Raw genomic sequence first — 22,967 nt, 5'->3', positions numbered from 1 at the left:
TGGAGGGGTCTGTGCTGAAGGGGGGTCTGTACATTCTCTAGGCTATATTTATATGGGCATGGAGTGAAGCTGAATTATCTCAAGAGCAATTTCATACTGCCAACTGGCCGCGTTATCGGTAAAGCGCCGCTAAAAAGTGCCGCTTCACCATCATTTTAGCTGCGCTATTCGACCGATAGCGGGGCGCTTTTAACCCCTGCTACCGTTTGAAGAAAGGGTTAAATGTGTATCAGTGGATGCCCATGGGTGAAAGAGAGGGGAGAGTAGAGAGAGAGAGAAGAGGGAAGGAGACAAAGTTGGGCTGAGGGGGAGAGGAGAAGAGAGAAAGGGACAGAGGGAAGGGGGGAGAGAGAGAGAAAGGAGAGAGAGGAGGAGAAAAATAAAAGGGAGAGGGGGAAATAGAGAGGGGGGAGCGAAAGGGAGAAGAGATGGGGGGGGGGGTGAATGAGGAGCGAGAGAAAATGGATGGGGGGACAGAAGATCAGGAGGAAAGATGAGGGAGAAGATCAGCGCGATGCAGGTGGCGGTCTCAGTGAAGCGTCGTTCTCTTACCTTCACCTCGTCCCAGTGCTCCTTGTCCTCCTGCAGGACTCGGGCCGTGTGGAGGGGGGTCTGCGGGACGGCCATAGATTGCTGGACAGAAAGAAAATACAGAGGTGATGAAATGGAGAGGTAGATATAGAGGCGCACTTCCCCCTCACTGCCTGTAGGTGGCGCCCTCCTCCTCCCATGGAGAGTGTGATATTCTGATAGGACCGAGGAGATTTTCCTCATTCACATCTATGGATATTTTTAGTGTTTTTTGCATTTTGCAGATTTGCACTACAGTCCATAGAGAGGAACTCACTAATAACATAAACCCCCCCCCCCCCCCCCCCAATATACTTCCCACGGTCCCACCAGCCCGATAATACAGAATTTGTACTCACATTGATCCAGGCATGGTTCATGAATTGTGTGATCGTCATCCGCTCCGTCGGGTCCGTCCGCAGGAGGAGGCGGATCATCTGTTTGGCTGTCGGGGGGGGGGGGGGGGGGGGGGGGAGACACAAAAGATAAAATAGATCAGGGAGGGGCAGCGGAGGGGTTTGTTTATTGAAGTAGCCAAAGGATCTAATATTCCCTGGCAGTTTTTTTTTTGTTTACTATCTGGGGTTCTGTTAGAGAGATTTCTCTCACTTCCTGTCCTGATGAAGTTTTATCAGACGGGAAGTGAGGGAAACTCTCCAGCAGCATCACAGATCTGAGAAAACGGAACCATTCCCGGGTGAAATGACACTTGCAGAAACTCTGCGTGTGTCCAGTGGCATCACTAGGATTGTTGTCACCCGGTGCGGTAAAACATGGTGTCACCCCCCCCCTCTGTCTAGGCTGCCCAGCACCAAGCAGGCAGCGCACGGGCATGGGGCGCACCCCAAACCAGCCCCTGTAAATGATAGTATAGGGCAGTATAGTGGCAGGTTAGGGTAGTATAGAGTTGTATAGTGGCAGGTTGGTGTAGTGGGGTGGTATAGGACAGGTTGGGGTGGTATAGGGCATGTTAGGGTGATATAGGGTAGTTTGGGGTGGTATAGGGCAAGTTAGGGTTGCATAGGACAGGTTGGGGTGGTATAGGGCAAGTTAGGGTGGCACAGGGCAGGTTGGGGTGGTATAGTGCAAGTTAGGGTGGCACAGGGCAGGTTGGGGTGGTATAGTGCAAGTTAGGGTGGCATAGGGCAAGTTGGGATGGCATTGGGCAGGTTGGGGGTGGTATAGGGCAAGTTATGGTGGCATAGGGCAGATTGGAGTGGTACAGGGCAAGTTAGGGTGGCGCAGGGCAAGTTGGGGTGGCATGGGAAAGTTTGGGGTGGTACAGGGCAGGCTGGTACAGGGCAGGCTGTGGTGGCACAGGGCAGGCTGGGTGGTAAAGGGCAGGCTGGAGTGGTACAGGGCAGGCTGGAGTTGTACAGGGCTGTTTGGGGGGGGGGGGGGTACAGGGCAGGCTGGGGTGGTATAGGGCTGTTTGGGGTGGTACAGGGCAGGCTGGGTGATACAGGGCAGGCTGGGTGATACAGGGCAGGCTGGGTGGTACAGGGCAGGCTGGGGTGGCACAGAGCAGGCTGGGGTGGTACAGGGCAGGCTGGGATTGCACAGGGCAGGCTGGGCATGTCAGCTAAAAAAAAAAAAAAAAAAAAAAAAAAAACGGGATGGTGTCACCCCTCTAGCGGGTGTCACCCGGTGCGGACCGCACCCCCCGCACCCCCCTAGCAACGCCTCTGCGTGTGTCATTGAGGAAATACAATGTAACACAATTTTTCCTTCATCTGTAGATCAGAGATGTGACCTTCTATACCTTCTTCCGAGACTTCGTTCCACTCCGGCGCTGGGAACTCGTACTGCCCCATCCTAATCCTCTTCTTCATCCCGGGGGAGATGGCCTGGCCGGTGTTGGAGTAGAAGGGGGGATATCCGCACAGTCTGCAGAGAGGAAGAGACATGGTGTTGGAATACCACGCTCATGTATTTTGTGCAACAACTACAGATATATTCTCCAGCCAGTAGGTGGCAGTGTTTATAAGTTTTGTAGCTGCTCTATGGTATACTCTGTGTCTTTTCTCTGTATAATAAAACAACTACAGATATATTCTTCAGCCAGTAGGTGGCAGTGTTTATAAGTTTGTAGCTGCTCTATGGTATACTCTGTGGCCCGGATTCACGTAGAACCGCGTATCTTTGTGCGGGCGTAACGTATCCTATTTACGCTACGCCTCCGCAACTTTGACAGGCAAGTGCCGTATGCTCAAACCAAAGTTGCGGTGGCGTAGCGTAAATAGGCCGGCGTAAGCCCGCCTAATTTAAATGTGGTAGATGTGGGCGTGTGTTATGTAAATTTAATGTGACCCCACGTAAATGACGCTTTTTACGAACGGCGCATGCGCCGTCCGTGAAAGTATCCCAGTGCGCATGATCCAAATTTACCCCGCAAGAAGCCAATGCTTTCGACGTGAACGTAAATGACGCCCAGCCCTATTCGCGAACGACTTACGCAAACGACGTAAAATTTTCAAAACTCGACGTGGGAACGACGTCCATACTTAACATTGGCTACGCCTCATATAGCTGGGGTAACTTTATGCCGAAAAAAGCCGAACATAAACGATGTAAAAAAATGCGCCGGGTGGACGTACGTTTCTGAATCGGCGTATCTACCTAATTAGCATATTCATCGCGTAAATATACGGAAGCGCCACCTAGCGGGCCAGCGTAAATATGCAGCCTAAGATACGACGATGTAAGACACTTACGCCGGTCGGATCTTAGGAAAATCTATGCGTAACCTGATTCTATGAATCAGTCGCATAGTTACGACCCCGCACACTTAGAGATACGACGGCGTATCCGGAGATACGCCGTCGTATCTCCTTTCTGAATCCGGGCCACTGTCTTTTCTCTGTATAATAAAACAACTACAGATATATTCTCCAGCCAGTAGGTGGCAGTGTTTATAAGTTTGTAGCTGCTCTATGGTATACTCTGTGTCTTTTCTCTGTATAATAAACGTTTCCTGTCTGCAGTTAAGCAGCAGAGTAACACATGTGAAGTGTATACAGAATTTCTAACACAAAGATATCCAGAAGATAAGAACAGAAGGAGCTGAAATCGTTTGCATAACCGATGACAGAGCTTCTCACGGATAACGATGACAACCATCTGGATTATCATAACGTGAGAAGAGCGCCTGACGGCAATCTGTTGGCAGCGCAGAATTTATTTTCACTTTTACCAATATAGAGCAACAAAGGAGGAATTAAAGCTGAAGATTAATCTGCTTATTTGTGGCCGCCCCAGTGGTTTCTCCCTCCTCCTCATCAAAATTAAATCCTAATTACATTTTTATTAAAGCTGTTTTCATTACATAACTTAGGGTCTCTGTGCTTCTCTATGCAATGGAGGTAAATCATGACTGGTGGGAGGTGCCTGTACATAGCTTTCTGAAAACATCACACCTCCCGGCCTCAGCACTCCTCTTAAGAGCCTTCGTCCTTGATGCAAGCAAGTTATGAAAATATCTAAATGCCTTGAAGGGTCTAAAATAGTGGGCATTTATTGGGAAACTGCATGCAGACAACCCTAGCTAACACCCACTTGGGATGCCAAGTCTCTATCACTGGAAAAAAAAACTGAAATTCCTGGGTGGGTCATGTTGGGCACCAAAAAAGAAAAGAAAAAAGACCTGACTCCCACATCAGCCCCACATTGGGCACCAAAAAACAGACATGGCTCATACATCATGCCTCACGTTGGGCACCAAAAAAAAGAGACCAGGCTCATAAATCAAGCCTCACGTTGGGCACCAAAGGAAAAAAAAAGACATGGCCCGCCGCACATCAGGCCTCACATTGGGCACCCAAAAAAACAGACCTGAGTCATACATCAGGCCTCACATCGGGCACCAAAAAAAAAAAAAAGACAACCTGGCAGCCCCAGGTTGGCCACCGGAGAAAAAAAAGACCTGGCTCACACATCAGGCTTCACATTGGCCACAAAAAAAAGATCAGGCTCATAAATCAAGCCTCACATTGGGCACAAAAAAAAGACCTGGCTCACACATCAGGCCCCACGTTGGCCACCAAAAATAGACCGGGCTCGCACATCAGGCCTCACATTGGGCACCAAAACAAACAAGAAGACCTGGCAGCCCCATGTTGGCCACCAAAGAAAAAAAGACCAGGCTCTGACATCAGGCCTCACATTGGGCACCAAAAAAAAAAAAGACCAGGCTCATGAATCAAGCCTCAAGTTGGCCACCAAAAAAAAGACCTGGCTCATACATCAAGCCTCATGTTGGGCACCAAAAAAAAAAAGACCTGGTTTATAAAACAAGCCTCACATTGGGCACCAAAAAAAGACCAGGCTCATAAATCAAGCCTCACATTGGGTACCAATAAAACAAACCTGGCTCACACATCAGGCCTTACATTGGCCACGAAAAAAAAATCAGGCTTAAAAATCAAGCCTCATGTTGGGCACAAAAATAAGACCTGGCTCAGACATCAGGCCCCACGTTGGCTACCAAAAATAGACCGGGCTCACACATCGGGCCTCACATTGGGCACCAAAAAAAAAAGACCAGGCTCATGAATCAAGCCTCAAGTTGGCCACCAAAAAGAAAGACCTGGCTCGTACATCAAGCCTCACGTTGGCCACCAAAAAAAATAAATGACCGAGCTCATACATCAAGCCTCATGTTGGGCACCAAAAAAAAGACCTGGTTTATAAATCAAGCCTCACATTGGGCACCAAAAAAAGACCAGGCTCATAAATCAAGGCTCACATTGGGTACCAATAAAACAGACATGGCTCACACATCTGGCCTCACATTGGCCACCAAAAAAAAATCAGGCTTATAAATCAAGCCTCATGTTGGGCACAAAAAAAAGACCTAGCTCACACATCAGGCCCTACGTTGGCTACCAAAAATAGACTGGGCTCGCACATCAGGCCTCACATTGGGCACCAAAGCAAAAAATTAGACCTGACAGCCCCACGTTGGCCACCAAAGAAAAAAAAGACCAGGCTCACACATCAGGCCTCACGTAAAAGGGTCTTCACCGAACTGTTATCACAAGGTTTGAATTATCTACAACGTCTTTGTATGATGTAGTGTTACAGGACCCTTCACTGGGGACATGTGAACCTTTTTAGGGGGGGGGGGGGGTTCACATACTTTAGGCCATAATCAGGGCTGGACTGGGACAAAAATTTGGCCCTGGACTTCATCCAGACTGGCCCACTTTGACAGGTCTCTCCCATGGCGGCCGAACAACTCCCGCACCCCCCACCCCGGCCACCCAAGCCCCCTCTCTCCCTTCACTAGCCACTAGCCGTTCTACTTTATTAGAGTAGAACGGCTGGTACTGGTACTCTTATAGGCAGTACCATTGGGGAAGCCAGACATTATTTCACCCGGGGCAAAAAATCAGTTTGGTGCCCCCCCCTTATGGGACAAGATTAGGCAGAAGTGAGAAACTCCCAGGCCATAGCTGTTGAGTCAGCTGTCTGTCCCCTCCCCCATGTTCCTCTGTCGTCCCCCCTGCTCCTCTGGTCCTCCCCCTGCTTCTTTGTCCCCCCAGGTGGGCGCTGCAGGGAGGGAGAGGAGGTGAGCACTGCGGGAAGGGAGAGACAGAGGGGCGGAGGGGGGCGGCGGTCCGCTGTCACTGAAAGCGGCCCACTGAGCCATCGGCCCACCGGGAAACTTCCTGTAGTCCCAATGGCCAGTCCAACCCTGGCCATAATGTTAATCAGAAGTAAAGTTGATGAAGTGTGAGAAGCAGAGGAATGATGACCAGAATACAAAGACATCTTTATACTCACAGTATATACATTATGACCCCCAACGACCACATATCACACGACTTGTCGTATTTCTCAGGGCCCAGAACCTCCGGAGCTGCGGGAAGAGGAGAGGAAACGAGAGATGAGGACGGAGGAGTCACTTTGTGTGGATGAAGCTTTACAAGTCTTTGTGAATCAATTCCTGACAAGTCACAATACAAATTACAGAATGCAGGGGTCAGAAGTAAGAGAATGCAAATGTAAGAAGTAAGTAATGCACACACTGCAGGGGTCAGGAGTAGTAACGCAAAGAGTGCAGGGATCAGGAGTAGTATAGCACAGAGTGCAGGGATCAGGAGTAGTAACGCACAGAGTGCAGGGATCAGGAGAAGTAATGCAGGAGAGTGCAGGGATCAGGAGTAGTAACGCACAGAGTGCAGGGATCAGGAGAAGTAATGCAGGAAAGTGCAGGGATCAGGAGTAGTAATTCAGGAGAGTGCAGGGATCAGGAGTAGTAATGCAGGAGAGTGCAGGGATCAGGAGTAGTAATGCAGGAGAGTGCAGGGATCAGGAGTAGTAATGCAGGAGAGTGCAGGGATCAGGAGTAGTAACGCAAAGAGTGCAGGGATCAGGAGTAGTAATGCAGGAGAGTGCAGGGATCAGGAGTAGTAATGCAGGAGAGTGCAGGGATCAGGCGTAGTAATGCACAGAGTGCAGGGATCCGGAGTTGTAATGCAGGAGAGCTCAGGGATCAGGAGTAGTAATGCAGGAGAGCGCAGGGATCAGGAGTAGTAATGCAGGAGAGTGCAGGGATCAGGAGTAGTAATGCAGGAGAGTGCAGGGATCAGGAGTAGTAATGCAGGAGAGTGCAGGGATCAGAAGTAGTAATGCAGGAGAGTGCAGGGATCAGGAGTAGTAATGCAGGAGAGTGCTGGGATCAGGCGTAGTAATGCAGGAGAGTGCAGGGATCAGGCGTAGTAATGCACAGAGTGCAGGGATCAGGCGTAGTAATGCAGGAGAGTGCAGGGATCAGGAGTAGTAATGCACAGAGTGCAGGGATCAGGCGTAGTAATGCAGGAGAGTGCAGGGATCAGGCGTAGTAATGCAGGAGAGTGCAGGGATCAGGTGTAGTAATGCACAGAGTGCAGGGATCAGGAGTAGTAATGCAGGAGAGTGCAAGGATCATGCGTAGTAATGCACAGAGTGCAGGGTTTAGGCGTAGTAATGCAGGAGAGTGCAGGGATCAGGAGTAGTATAGCACAGAGTGCAGGGATCAGGAGTAGTATAGCACAGAGTGCAGGGATCAGGAGTAGTAATGCAGGAGAGTGCAGGGATCAGGAGTAGTAATGCAGGAGAGTGCAGGGATCAGGAGTAGTAACGCACAGAGTGCAAAGGTCAGACTCCAACTTTTCTTCTCCTTGTTGCAGACCACTTGTGTTTTCAGTCACATGGGGCAGGTTAGTAGGGAGGGTTGGGCTACAGCAGCCATTGGCTGAAGAGGAGGCTGGAGGTGGTGCAGCTGTAGTAGTAGTAGTAGCGGCAGGACGCAGGTTTAAGCTGCCTGCATCCTAGCAACCAAGAATGCTAGGCACCCATTGGCTAATAATGGGACAAAGTTTTGAATCCATACAGGACACTTTTGTGCAGCTTTCCTGTCCTCCTCTCCCCCCCCCCCCCCCCCACACTCACCCACATAGTACGGCGTGTAGCAGGGCGTCTGCAGCGCGTTTTGGATGGTCGTCTCTTTGGAGAAGCCGAAATCTGTGATCTTCAGATCAGCATTGATGTCCTTGGAGGAGTAGAGGAGATTCTCGGGCTGGGGGGGAGGGGGAGGGGGGGGGCACAGAGAAATATATAGGGTTAATATAAAGGACAGACAACTCAGCATGCACAGCGAATGGAGGACAGGGCCGCAGCTACTGACCTTGACATCTCGGTGGGCGATGTTCAGCGCGTGGAGGTGCTGAATGGCCAATCCGATGCCGCGCATTATGTCCGACGCCTCTGGGGGGATCACAAATTCAATTTCATCTCAAAAAGTGATCTAAAAATCGGCTGTCCTAATTGCGCGTTCATTCTCATTAATGCTAAAAATACAATGTTCCCGTTTATCCAACGTACAATCCCGAGCCACTGAGGCGTGCCGTTCACGTGACGGGTGACACGTATAACATATAAGACACAACTTCCTCCTGAGCCCCCACCTTTCTTCCTTTGAATTGCATATATACTCTGGCCCAGATTCAGGTACATTTGCGCGATATTTGCGGGGGAGCAGGGCAACGATTTTGCCCTGCGCCCACGCAAATATTTTGCGCTGCCCTCGATTCACGGAGCAGTAGCTCCGTAAATTGCGAGGGCGCGCCGGCAAAATTGCCCGGCGTAAGCGCGCGCAATGTAAATGATCCCGCCGGGGGCGGGAATCATTTAAATTAGGCACGCTCCCGCGCCGAGCGTACAGCACATGCTCCGTCGGGAAACTTTCCCGACGTGCATTGCGGCAAATGACGTCGCAAGGACGTCATTTGCTTCAAAGTGAACGTGAATGGCGTCCAGCGCCATTCACGAATCACTTACGCAAACGACGTGAAATTCAAATTTCACATTAGCATTGGCTGCCCCTACTATTAGAAGGGGCAGCCTTGCGCCAAAGTTGCCGTATGGAAACCTGGCTTGCACGGGGCCCGCGCAAGTTTGTGAATCAGTGGTAGTATGCAATTTGCATACTACACGCTGATCACAATGGGAGCGCCCCCTAGAGCCTTATGCCACGCAGATTTTAGGCTGCAGTCGGTGTAACGAGGTTCCTGAATCAGGAGCATTCGTAACGCCGGAGCAAGTAAGCAATTGCGCCGTGTAACCTATGGTTACACGGGCGCAATTGCTTCTTGAATCTGGGCCTCTGTGCTTGTGCTCAATAAACCTGACACGTCTTTTGATACACTTAGCAACTGTTTCATGTGTATTCATTGGGTGTCTCTCAGGTCTGAGGGTCCCTGAAGGTCTTCCTGCGTTACCTAAGTACACCTGGGTGGTCGTATTACCTGTTCCTCTTCAGAGGCGCTCCGCGCAGGGGTGGGCTGACCATTCGGGCTCTCGGGCACTGCCCGAGGGCCCCCATGCCACTAGGGAGGCCCCATCAGGGTTGAAAGCCTCAGTAAAACCAGGGACAGTATGTAAAAATCTGTGTTTTTTTTTTTAAATCCGAAGGGTAATATCTACCCCGCCTCTCCAGTGCCTTTTCAGTGTGTGTATACTGTGTGTGCATATTGTGTGTCTGTGTGTGTATGTATACTGTATGTGTGTGTAGAGGAAGGCGTCCCAATACTTTTGGTAATATAGTGTATCTGCACAAGCACTGAATACTGTTGTGTTGACCGGCCTACACTCTGCTCTCTCCTCCCGTGATTACCCATCACAGAGCTCCTTCCCCACTCCATGATCTACATGACCGAGTTCTGAAAGATAGAAGAAACCGACCCCAACCCCCCCCAGCATCTACCAAACAATAAAATATCAGCTTTGGTTGGATCCAGGGCTGTCTTAATGAGAGGGCACACCTGGGCACTGCCCAGGGGCCCCAGCTGCATGGGGGGGCCCCTGCAATTTCCCCAAAGCAGCTGGTCCTTGAGCCCACGCTGCCCTGAAAATGGGGGCCCCCGTGATGGCACTGAGTGTGATAGATACAAAGGGGAGGCAGTCTGCCTCCTACCTACCTGATGTCTGTTTACCTGCACTGTCATCATTGTAGGGGCCCCAGAGCATCGCTTTGCCCCGGGGCCCGTGATGCTATTAAGACGGCCCTGGTTGGATCTACAATAATCAGAGGACATGAATTCTACTTACCTCGTTCTGTGAAGGCCTGGTCACCTCTCTGCTGGATGCGAGTGAAGAGCTCCCCTCCCTGCATGCTGAAATATACAACACATGATGACAATGATTAGGAAGGGAGTAAAGGTAAGGGAAAGGGAAAGGGAAAAGAATGAAGGCGGAAGGAAGAAAGGGAGAGAGAGAGGAAAAAGAAAAGGAAAAAGCGGAAAAGGGAAGGAATGAAGGCAGAAATGAAGGAAGGAAGAAGGAAAGAACATGAAGAAGGTTGGAAGGAAGGAAGGAAAGAAGGGGAAAGAAAGGTAGGATGAAAAAAGGAAGAAAAAATTAAGGAAGAAAAGAAAAAGGAAGTGAGAACACAAAGAGAAAAGAATGAAGGCGGAAGGGAGAGAGGAAGGAAGTAAGGAAGGCAAAAAGAAAAGGAAAAAGCAGAAAGGGGAAGTAATGAAGGCAGAAAGGAAGGGAGGGAGGGAAGAAGAAGAAGGAAAGAACGTGAAGAAGGTTGGAAGGAAGGAAGGAAGAGGAAAGAAAGGTAGGATGAAAAAAGGAAGAAAAAAATTAAGGAAGAAAAGAAAAAGGAAGTGAGAACACAAAGAGAAAAGAATGAAGGCGGAAGGAAGGAAGTAAGAAAGGCAAAAAGAAAAGGAAAAAGCAGAAAGTGGAAGTAATGAAGGCAGAAAGGAAGGATGGAGGGGAGGGAGGAAGAAGGAAAGAACGTGAAGAAGGTTGGAAGGTGGAATGGGGATGGAAAGAGGGAGGAAGGGAAGAAATTAAGGAAAGGGAAGAAGGTTGAAATGTGGAATGGGGATGGAAAGAGGAAGGGAAGGAAGGTGGAAGGGGAAAGAAGGAGGGGAGGGAAGAAGAAGGAAAGAAGGGGAAGAAGGTGGGATGGGGAAAGAAAAAGGGTGGAAGGGAAGAAAGGAAAGAAAATTGAGAAGGTTCGAAGGTGGGGTGGGGAAGGAAAGAGGAAGGGAAGGCAGGGCAGGGAAGAAGGAAGGAAGGAAAAGGACAGGGGAGGAAGATGGGGAGGGAAGAAAAGAAGGTAGGATGGAAGGAAGGAAGGAAGGAAGGAAGGAAGGAAGGAAGGAAGGAAGGAAGGAAGGGAGGGAGGGAGAAAGAAAAAATAAGAAAAAGAAAGAGAGAATAGGAAGAGAGAAAAGAATGAAGGAGGAAGGAAGGAAGGAAGGAAGGATGAAAGGAAGGAAAAAGAAAAGGAAAAAGTGGAAAGGGGAAGGAATGAAGGCAGAAAGGAAGGAAGCAAGGTGGGAGGGGAAGGAAGGAGGGGAGGGAGGAAGAAGGAACGAATGGGAAGGAGGTTGGAAGGTGAGATGGGGACGGAAAAAGGAAGGGAAGGGGAGGGAAGGAAGGAAGGAAGAAGGAAAGAACGGAAAGAAGGTTGGAAGGTGGGATGGGGAAAGAAAGAGGGAGGAAGGAAAGGGAATAAGGTTGGAAGGTGGGATGAGGAAGGAAAGAGGATGGGAAGGAAAGGAAGGAAGGAGGGAGGAAGAAGAAGGAAAGAACGGAAAGAAGGTTGGAAGGTGGGATGGGGAAAGAAAGGGGAAGGAAAGAGGAAAAGAAGTCAAGGAAGAAGGAAAGAAGGAAGGAAAAGGACAGGGAAGGAAGATGAGAGGGAGGAAGGAATGTAGGAAGGAAGGAAGGAAGGAAGAAAAAGGAAAAAAAGAAAAGTAAAAGGAAGAGAGAAATGGAAAGGGAAAAAAATTAAGGTGGAAAGAAAGGAGGGAGGGAAGGAGGAAGGAAGAAAGAAAGGAAAAAGTGGAAAGGGGAAAGAAAGAAGGCAGAAAGGAAGGAAGCAAGGTTGGAGGGGAAGGAAGGGAGGGAGAAAGAAGGAAAGAATGGCAAGAAGGTTGGAAAGTGGGATGGGGGACGGAAAGAAGGAGGGAGGGAAGAAATGAAGGAAAGGGAAGAAAGTTGGAAGGTGGGTGGGGAAGGAAAGAGGAAGGGAAGGAAGAGGAAGGGATGGGAAGGAAAGAGGAAGGGAAGGAAGAGGAAGATGGGAGGGATGAAGGAAGGTAGGATGTAAAGAAGCAAGGAAAGAGGGATAGAGGACGTAAGGAAGGAAGAAAGGAAGGAAGGAAATGGAAAGTGGCATGGGTAATAAAAGAAAGAGGAAAGGAAATGAATGGGAGGAAGAAAGGGAAGGAATGGGAAGGAAGGGAAGGAAAGGGAAGGAAAGGAAGGAAAGGGAAGGAATGGGAGGAAAGGAAGGAAAGGAATGGGAGGGAAGGAAAGGAAGGAAAGGAATGGGAAGAAAGGAATGGGAGGGAAGGAAAGGAATGGGAGGAAAGGAATGGGAGGGAAGGAAAGGAATGGGAGGGAAGGAAGGGAAGGGAAGGAAAGGAATGGGAGGGAAGGGAAGGAAAGGAATGGGAGGGAAGAAAGTGAAGGAAGGGAAGGAAAGGAAAGGAATGGGAGGGAAGGAAGGGAAGGAAAGGAATGGGAGGGAAGGAAAGGAATGGGAGGGAAGGAAGGGAAGGAAAGGAAAGGGAGGGAAGGAAGGGAAGGAAAGGAAAGGGAGGGAAGGAAGGGAAGGAAAGGAATGGGAGGAAAGGAAGGGTAGGAAAGGAATGGGAGGAAAGGAAGGGAAGGAAAGGAATGGGAGGGAAGGAAGGAAAGAAAAGGAATGGGAGGGAAGGAAGGAAGGGAAATAAGGGGTTGGCCTTTCTATGTTCTATATGCCGTATAACATTGTTGGATCTTTAACCCTTTAGTGAGGAGGATCCTTATCCCGGGGTGTCAGATTAGTGAATAGAGTCTTGTTATGTGATGTCCTCCTATCCCAATATCAGTCATGTGACCCCCAATCCTGCCCCTCCCCCCTCCATTTTCCAGCTTCCCTCATTATTCCACAATCCAATAAGGACTTCATGATGATCCAGATGCTGCTGATGAATGAACACAGTAATGACGTCGCTCCGCCATAAAGCGATTATCATAATGTGCGGATTGGTGTCTGGAACCTCATAGAGACCCAACATCCTCAGCTATTAGAGTGTCAGCTGCTCGGTTCTGTCTGGTGTGACCTCGGGTCATTTATCTGTAGATGGGGGGATGAGAACCCACGTCTGACCTACCACTCCATGACAATGAGAAGGCATCTCTTGCCACGATGGATGTTCTCATACACGTCCAGGACGCCCACGATATGCGGCCCCCCTGACGCTCTGGTGTGGTAATCCACCTCCCGCCGAGCCTTGGGGCTGTCATGCAGAATCTGGAGAAGAGAGGAGGAGAGAGGATATTATGGAGCAGGGAAGAGAATCATGTTTGCTGTACCATATTTCCAAAAAAAATAAGATTTGTACCCGCTGCTCCCTCTAGTGGCTGTTTGTTTAACTTCAGTCACTCCTTGATCAGCAATTGCTGAAGAAACCCCCTTACAGTGGCATACCGGGCACAGCTGGCACCCGGGCCCAATCATTTTGTACACCGCCCTCCAAAACATGGTCTGAAGAAATACAATACAGATGGACCCCCCTCTTCCCCAACACAAACCCCCCAATACAGATTCTCCCCCAGTACAGTCCTAAATTCTCCACTCCCAGCCCACCTCCCCAGTACAGACCCCTCAGTACAGAATCCCCCTCCCAGTACAGACCCCTCAGTATAGATAACCCCCACTCCCTGCCCCCCAGTACAGACACCATTCCCCCAGTACAGACAACACCCCAATGCTTCCCAGTACATAGACACCCCCATATCCTATTCCCCAGTACAGACCTAAATTCTCCCCTCCCAGCCCACCACCCCAGTTCAGACCATTGGGTACAGACAACACCCCCAATGCTTCCAGTACAGACATAGACACCCCCATTTTGCATCCCCCAGTACAGATCCTACAGTACAGATCCCTCAGTACAGAATCCCCCTCCCAGTACAGACCCCTCGGTATAGATACCCCCCATTCTCTGTCTCCCAGTACAGACCCCTCAGTACAGAACACCCCCCCCCCCAAGTACAGATCCCTCGGTATAGACATCCCCCATTCTCTGTCTCCCAGTACAGAACCCTCAGTACAGAATCCCCCTCCCAGTACAGACCCCTGAGTATAGATAACCCCCACTCCCTGCCCCCCAGTACAGATTACTCAGTACAGAACCCCTGCCCCGCGTACAGATCCCTCAGTACAGAACACCCCCCACCCCACCCCAAGTACAGATACCTTAGTACAGACCCCTCATTATATAGACACCCTCATTTCCCATCCCCCAGTACAGACCTAAATTCTACCCTCCCAGCCCACCTCCCCAGTACAGACACCACCCCCAATGCTCCCCAGTACAGACATAGACGCCCCTATTTCCCATCCCCTAGTACAGATCGTACAGTACAGACCCCTCAGTACAGAATCCCCCTCCCAGTATAGACCCCTCAGTATAGACACCCCCCATTCCATGATCCCCCAGTACAGACCCCTCAATACAGAACCCCCCCAAGTACAGATCCCTTAGTATATATACACCCCCATTTTCCATACCCCAGTACAGATTCCTCAGTACAGAATCCCCCTCCCTCAGTACAGACCCCTCAGTATAGATACCCCCCTCATTCCCTGTCCCCCAGTACAGACCCCTCAGTACAGAACCCCTCTCCCAGTACAGACCCCTCAGTACAGAACCCCTCTCCCAGTACAGACCCCTCAGTACAGAATCCCTCTCCCAGTATAGACCCCTCAGTATAGACACTCCCCATTCCATGTCCCCCAGTACAGACCCCTCAATACAGAACCCCCCCCCCCCCAAGTACAGATCCCTTAGTATATAGACACCCCCATTTTCCATACCCCAGTACAGATTCCTCAATACAGAATTCCCCTCCCCCAGTACAGCCACTCAGTATAGACACCCCCCATTCCCTGTCCCCCAGTACAGACCCCTCAGTACAGAATCCCCCTCCCAGTACAGACCCCTCAGTATAGATACCCCCCATTCCCTGTCCCCCAGTACAGACCCCTCAGTACAGAATCCCCCTCCCAGTACAGACCCCTCAGTATAGACACTCTCCATTCCCTGTCCCCCAGTACAGATACCTCAGTACAGAACCCCCCCCCCCAGTACAGATCCCTTAGTACAGACCCCTCAGTACATAGACACCCTCATATTTCATCCCCCAGTACAGACCTAAATTCTTCCCTCCCAGCCCACCTCCCCAGTACAGACACCATTCCCCCAGTACACACAACACCCCCAATGCTCCCCAGTACAGACATAGACACCCCCGTTTTCCATCCCCCAGTACAGATCCTACAGCACAGACCCCTCGGTATAGATACCCCCCATTCCCTGTCCCCAGTACAGACCCCTCAGTACAGAATCCCCCTCCCAGTACAGACCCCTCAGTACAGAATCCCCCTCCCAGTACAGACCCCTCGTATAGACACCCCCATTCCCTGTCCCCCAGTACAGAATCCCCCTCCCAGTATAGACCCCCTCGGTATAGACACCCCCATTCCCTGTCCCCCAGTACAGAATACCCCCAGCACTGAAATCTGAAAATTGGCCTGGGTAAGAAGGGGGTGAAAGTGCCCGGTATTGAAGTGGTTAACGAAGAATAAAGGTAGAAGACAGGTGAGCGATGGGCGTCGTCTCTCCTCTGACAGGTGCTCTTCATATCGTTCACTTCTGATAAATTCTATAGAAACTTTCCGTATTTATCTTTCCTTGTTACATAAAACGATCGTTCCGTTCATCGTCCTTGTGAGAGATCCGACAATGGGAATAAAATGTCCTGCATAGAAAGGTTTGTTTATGTTTATTATTGTGCGGGTTCAGGGAGGGCGCTCTACAGAAAGACGACAAAAAACGCGCATGCGCATAGCGTCCTTTGTAGTCAGAGCCCCCCTTCCCCTCCCCCCCAGGCTGCTTTGATTTCATCCGCTCTCACGCTGTTGCTATGTAGAAAATTGCAGGAGATGTTTTTATAGCTTCTGTTATTATAAATTGTGGGAAAGATAAAGAGCAATAATAGAGAGGACTCTGCTCCTTCCTCCAGAACTCTCCTCTCCTGAGATACTCTGCTCTGCTGGAGGACTCTGCTCCTTCCTCCAGAACTCTCCTCTCCTGAGATACTCTGCTGGAGGACTCTGCTCCTTCCTCCAGAACTCTCCTCTCCTGAGATACTCTGCACTGCTGGAGGACTCTGCTCCTTCCTCCAGAACTCTCCTCTCCTGATATACTCTGCTGGAGGACTCTGCTCCTTCCTCCAGAACTCTCCTCTCCTGAGATACTCTGCACTGCTGGAGGACTCTGCTCCTTCCTCCAGAACTCTCCTCTCCTCTCCTGAGATACTCTGCACTGCTGGAGGACTCTGCTCCTTCCTCCAGAACGCTCCTCTCCTGAGATACTCTGCTCTGCTGGAGGACTCTGCTCCTTCCTCCAGAACTCTCCTCTCCTGATATACTCTGCTGGAGGACTCTGCTCCTTCCTCTATAACTCTCCTCTCCTGAGATACTCTGCTGGAGGACTCTGCTCCTTCCTCTATAACTCTCCTCTCCTGAAATACTCTGCACTGCTGGAGGACTCTTCTCCTTCCTCCAGAACTCTCCTCTCCTGAGATACTCTACTCTGCTGGAGGATTCTGCTCCTTCCTCCAGAACTCTCCTCTCCTGAGATACTCTGCTGGAGGACTCTGCTCCTTCCTCCAGAACTCTCCTCTCCTGAGATACTCTGCTGGAGGACTCTGCTCCTTCCTCTATAACTCTCCTCTCCTGAGATACTCTGCTGGAGGACTCTGCTCCTTCCTCTATAACTCTCCTCTCCTGATATACTCTGCTGGAGGACTCTGCTCCTTCCTCTATAACTCTCCTCTCCTGATATACTCTGCTGGAGGACTCTGCTCCTTCCTCCAGAACGCTCCTCTCCTGAGATACTCTGCACTGCTGGAGGACTCTGCTCCTTCCTCCAGAACTCTCCTCTCCTGAGATACTCTGCTCTGCTGGAGGACTCTGCTCCTTCCTCTATAACTCTCCTCTCCTGAGATACTCTGCTGGAGGACTCTGCTCCTTCCTCTATAACTCTCCTCTCCTGAAATACTCTGCGCTGCTGGAGGACTCTGCTCCTTCCTCCAGAACTCTCCTCTCCTGAGATACTCTGCTCTGCTGGAGGACTCTGCTCCTTCCTCCAGAACTCTCCTCTCCTGAATTACTCTGCTGGAGGACTCTGCTCCTTCCTCCAGAACTCTCCTCTCCTGAGATACTCTGCACTGCTGGAGGACTCTGCTCCTTCCTCCAGAACTCTCCTCTCCTGAAATACTCCGGGGGCAGAATTCTAGGTTCCGGGACTGTCCCTGGAAGTCGGGTCAGCAGAACGGGTCAGACTCGCTCGTGGCGCTTTCGGCGCCAGCGCTGCGGTTCAGCAGATTCCTGAACGTGGTCCTAATCTGCTTTTAATCACATGTGAGCGCCCAGAGGGGGGCGCTGGTTACATTCCTGAGGGAAGTAATAAATAAATTTCCCGGGATACGAACGTCCGCAGGAACTATTTAATTTCAACTTATACAAAGGTGGCTCCCCCTCCCCCTCCTGTGTCAGCAGATAATGATTAAGCCACGGACTCAAAGCCGCTAATCTGATAAAACTCGGCCAGCGATGGAGAAAGTACAGACGCCGTCTGCGGGTTATATGTCCGCGACTGTCCATGATTGGCCGGAAATCCGCGCTTGGCGTGGACGGTCCAGACCGCTCAGGTAACCGCCGGTGTTTGCGTGTAAATGTCAGATCAGATAGAGAGATACAAAGTAACATTGTTTATAAACATTGATCAGACAGGAGATAGAGAGATACAAAGTAACATTGTTTATAAACATTGATCAGACAGGAGATAGAGAGATACAAAGTAACTGTGTACAGTGCTGCACAGGTGTAGGTACGAGGTTCGTGTACAGTGCTGCACCGGTGTAGGTATGAGGTTCGTGTACAGTGCTGCACCGGTGTAGGTACGAGGTTCGTGTACAGTGCTGCACCGGTGTAGGTATGAAGTTCGTGTACAATGCTGCATCGGTGTAGGTACGAGGTTCGTGTACAGTGCTGCACCGGTGTAGGTACGAGGTTCGTGTACAGTGCTGCACCGGTGTAGGTACGAAGTTCGTGTACAGTGCTGCACCGGTGTAGGTACGAGGTTCGTGTACAGTGCTGCACCGGTATAGGTACGAGGTTCGTGTACAGTGCTGCACCGGTGTAGGTACGAGGTTCGTGTACAGTGCTGCACCGGTGTAGGTACTAGGTTCGTGTACAGTGCTGCACCGGTGTAGGTACGAGGTTTGTGTACAGTGCTGCACCGGTGTAGGTACTAGGTTCGTGTACAGTGCTGCACCGGTGTAGGTACGAGGTTTGTGTACAGTGCTGCACCGGTGTAGGTACGAGGTTCGTGTACAGTGCTGCACCGATGTAGGTACGAGGTTCAGGTTCATCTCTTCTATGGGTTGGAGGTAAATCCTGACACATTTTCATGCCGATTTTCCTTGGAGTTTTTTTTTAAGCCATATTACACAGCATGGCCCCTGAGCTATGACTAGCGGACTAGAAAGGACAATAAGGGGGCTTCTTGGATAAGCCGGGGGGGGGGGGGGGGCTTATCCATCTGTTCTTTAAGCTGCCTTTTGTTTGCAGCGTATTATGACATCATTTGAAAGAGAAAAGCCTAAGGTTTAGGAACATTGTGTACCTAAATGATCTCATATTGTATCACTAACATTTACTGCGCCCCCTGTCTCCATAGGTAAAGGTGAGGCATACACCGGTTAGGCCTTTTATCCCCGATTAGAAGCGTCCCGCTGCTGCTGGCCGGTTTTACACGGCTCAGAATAAAATAGAATAGAAAATAAAGGAATAGAGGGCCAGATCCACAGACGAAGTACGCCGGCGTATCTACTGATACGCCGGCGTACTTTCAAATTTCCTGCGTCGTATCGTTGTTTTGAATCCTCAAATCAAGATACGACGGCTTCTGGGTTAGATCCGACAGGTCTTCGTACGCCTTCGGATCTAAGATGCAATACTTTGGTGTCCGCTGGGTGGCGTTTTCCGCGTCGGGTATGCAAATTAGCGATTTACGACGATCCACGAACGTACGCGCGACCGTCGCATTTTCTAATGTCGTCTGTAGTCGGCTTTTTCCGGCGTATAGTTAAAGCTGGTATTTTGCGGCGTATAGATAGAATTGCCATGTTAAGTATGGCCGTCGTTCCCGCGTCAAAATTTTTATTTTTTTGTTTTTTTGCGTAAGTCGTCCGTGAATAGGGATGGACGTAACTCACGTCTAAGGCTGCATTCACACCTAAGCGACAGCCGCGTTCGCGTGTAGCGGCAGATTTGCCGCGAGTACAAATGTTTAAATTTTTTTTTTTTCCCTAAAAGTATTCCCATTGCTGTCTATGGGAAAACGCGCCTGTCGCGTGAAAAAAAGGGTCCGGGACTTTTTTTCAGGCGACAGGCGTTGCGCGTATATGAGATGTGAACCATCTCCATAGACAGCAATGGGAATTCTCCCCTCTAGCGGCAGAAGCATCCCGCGTCGGTCGTTTTGTCGCTTAGGTGTGAATGCAGCCTAAGTTCAAAAAATGACGTAGTTGCGACGTCATTTAGCGCAATGCACGGCGGGAAATTTAGGAACGACGCATGCGCATTTCATTCGGCGCGGGGACGCGCTTCATTTAAATGAAACCCGCACCCAACCCGCCCAATTTGAAATCCGCCGCCAGAAATACACTACGCCGCCGTAACTTACGGCGCGAAATCGCTGAGGATTCGAAAATGCGCCAGGTAAGGTACGGCGGCGTAGTGTATCTCTGATACGCTGCGCGGATGTAATTCTCTCTGGATCTGGCCCCCTGTCTCCATAGATAAAGTGAGGCATACACCGGTTAGGCCTTTTATCCCCGATTAGAAGTGTCCCGCTGCTGCTGGCCGGTTTTACACGGCTCAGAATAAAATAGAAAATAAAGGAATAGAATTTTTATTTTTATTTTATTCTTTTATTTTCTATTCTATTTTATTCTCTTTGGAAATTGGAAAACTATTCGAATTCGAAAAGCATTCAAAAAGTATTCGAAAACGATTAAAATTTCGTCCCAATTCGAATCTTGTTATTTCGGATTTGTTTAAATTCGCTACTTATCTAATTCGTAAATTTCCGGTACATCCGAAAGACGAAAATTCTTCCGAATTTTAATTTGGAACGGAACGAGCCGCATGTGTCTATTTCTCTTTTTCTTATATAACATGCAACAAAGATATGATGAAATCTGACAGGTTCCCGTGAGCAACACAGACAGGATTTATTTCAGGAGCCCAGATTGGCGCGACCTCTGACTCGCGATTTATAGACGGGAATTCTGCCCTGCTGCAGCAAACTCAGAGCGACAAACTCATGTAAACAATAAACAACTTCCATCCATAAGCTGACATCGGCTCCATCGCTTGTCCGGTAAGGCGGCGCTTCACGCCAGCGATATTTATAGCGCAGAAGCATGACAGAGGCAGGAGAGGCGCTATATTTATCCGGAAAGATATGCCGAGACCGATAGGCACTGCAAACTGAAAGAGGAGCCCTCGTCACAAGAGCTTGCAATCTGTGAGGGGCGATTACATCACCAAAAAAGAAGATTTTTTTATTTTTTTATGTGACAGGCGCCAAGAAATTTTTCGCAACTTTGTATATAGAATGGTAAAGAAAATACGATATGTGATGGATGGAATTATAGTGGCTGCATGGCATGAATCTATCTATTGTCGCCGCTGCCGCCCCCTCTTCAGGTGTCCGGCCCCCCGTTAAATCCGGCTGCATTTGAGGGGAAACTGGCGGCAAATGAGGGGAAACTGACGGCATTTGAGGGGAAACTGACGGCACTTGAGGGGAAACCGGCTGCATTTGAGGGGAAACTGACGGCGATTGAGGGGAAACTGGCGGCAATTGAGGGGAAACTGGCGGCAATTGAGGGGAAACTGGCGGCAATTGAGGGGAAACTGACGGCACTTGAGGGGAAGCTGGCGGCAATTGAGGGGAAGCTGGCGGCAATTGAGGGGAAACTGATGGGCACAGTGGCTGCATTTGATGGGCACAGTGGCTGCGTTTAATGGGCACAGTAGCAGCAATTGATGGGCACAGTGGCGGCAATTGATGGGCACAGTGGCTGCATTTAATGGGCACAGTGGCTGCATTTAATGGGCACAGTGGCTGTGTTTGATGGGCACAGTGGCTGTGTTTAATGGGCACAGTGGCTGCATTTGATGGGCACAGTGGTTGCGTTTAATGGGCACAGTGGCTGCATTTGATGGGCACAGTGGCTGCATTTGATGGGTACAGTGGCTGCGTTTAATTGGCACAGTGGCTGCATTTGATGGGCACAGTGGCTGTATTTGATGGGCACAGTGGCTGCGTTTGATGGGCACAGTGGCTGCATTTGATGGGCACAGTGGCTGCATTTGATGGGCACAGTGGCTGCGTTTAATGGGCACAGTGGCGGCAATTGATGGGCACAGTGGCTGCATCTGATGGGCACAGTGGCTGCGTTTGATGGGCACAGTGGCTGTATTTGATGGGCACATTGGCTGCATTTGATGGGCACAGTGGCTGCGTTTAATGGGAACAGTGGCTGCTTTTGAAGGGCACAGTGGCTGCGTTTAATGGGCACAGTAGCGGCAATTGATGGGCACAGTGGCTGCATTTGATGGGCACAGCGGCGGCAATTGATGGGTTTTTTTTTTCAGTTTGTTTGCGCCCCCCCCCCAAAAAAAAATTGAGCACCAGCCGCCCCTGTGAGGGGGAGTCGGTGGGAGAAGAAGTTGTCGTCTTATTTCTCTTCCCAGAACACTTCCTCTGTAAATGTGTTCAGGGCCGATAAGTCTCTGGAAATAGAAATTCCGAAGAAAGCTCTTCCACATAATTCCGCTCCTAATCTAAGGAGTAAGTGGAAGTGTCGCACTGGGGGGGAGGGGGCGCTAGCGGTCAGTTAGAGGGGATCAGGAACTTGTATGAAGATATATTGAACCGCTTCAGCCCCGGAAGATTTTACCCCCCTTCCTGACCAGCGCACTTTTTTGCGATTCGGCACTGCCTCGATTTAGCTGATAATTGCGCGGTCGTGCGACATGGCACCCAAACAAAATTGGCGTCCTTTTTTCCCCACAAATAGAGCTTTCTTTTGGTGGTATTTGATCTCCTCGGCGGTTTTTATTTCTTGCGCTATAAACAAAAATAGAGCGACAATGCAATATTGTTTACTTTTTGCTATAATAAATATCCCCGAAACATATATATAAAAAACAAATTTTCCCAGTTTAGGCCGATACGTATTCTTCTACATATTTTTTGTAAAAAAAAAAATAAAAAAAAATCGCAATAAGCGTTTATCGATTGGTTTGCGCAAAAGTTATAGGGGCAGATCCACAAAGAGAGTACGCCGGTGTATCTACTGATACGCCGGCGTACTTTCAAATTTCCCGCGTCGTATCTTTGGTTTAAATCCTCAAAACAAGATACGACGGCTTCTGGGTTAGATCCGACAGGCGTACGGCTTCGTACGCCTTCGGATCTTAGATGCAATACTTCGGCGTCTGCTGGGTGGCGTTCCCGTCATTTTCCGCGTCGAGAATGCAAATGAGCTATTTCCGACGATCCACGAACGTACGCGCGGCCGTCGCATTCTCTTACGTCGTCTCTAGTCGGCTTTTTCCGGCGTATGCTGTTTTGCGGCGTATAGATAGACTTGCCATGTTAAGTATGGCCGTCATTCCCGTGTTTCATTTGAATTTTTTTTTTTTGCGTAAGTCGTTCGTGAATCGGGACGGACGTAATTTACGTCCAGGTCAA

The 22,967-nt window shown here is 49.8% G+C and overlaps 1 protein-coding gene across 1 annotated transcript in view; it reads right to left on the bottom strand.

Annotated features, from left to right (window-relative positions):
* The window catches only part of MAPKAPK3 (MAPK activated protein kinase 3), a 51,683-nt gene that overhangs the window by 1,618 nt on the left and 27,098 nt on the right, over positions 1 to 22,967 (bottom strand). The window contains exons 2-9 of the mRNA XM_040358730.1: positions 13,236 to 13,375; positions 10,162 to 10,226; positions 8,240 to 8,319; positions 8,005 to 8,131; positions 6,355 to 6,430; positions 2,333 to 2,457; positions 930 to 1,015; positions 553 to 633 (exon numbers count right to left, since the gene is read on the bottom strand). Coding sequence (XP_040214664.1) covers positions 553 to 633; positions 930 to 1,015; positions 2,333 to 2,457; positions 6,355 to 6,430; positions 8,005 to 8,131; positions 8,240 to 8,319; positions 10,162 to 10,226; positions 13,236 to 13,375 — 780 coding nt within the window. The remainder of the gene's footprint in view (positions 1 to 552; positions 634 to 929; positions 1,016 to 2,332; positions 2,458 to 6,354; positions 6,431 to 8,004; positions 8,132 to 8,239; positions 8,320 to 10,161; positions 10,227 to 13,235; positions 13,376 to 22,967) is intronic.

Source organism: Rana temporaria, chromosome 7 (assembly GCF_905171775.1).
Source record: "Rana temporaria chromosome 7, aRanTem1.1, whole genome shotgun sequence".
NCBI lineage: Eukaryota > Metazoa > Chordata > Amphibia > Anura > Ranidae > Rana > Rana temporaria.
Note: the sequence above shows the minus strand (reverse complement) of the source record. Positions and strands in the feature narration are given on the sequence as shown.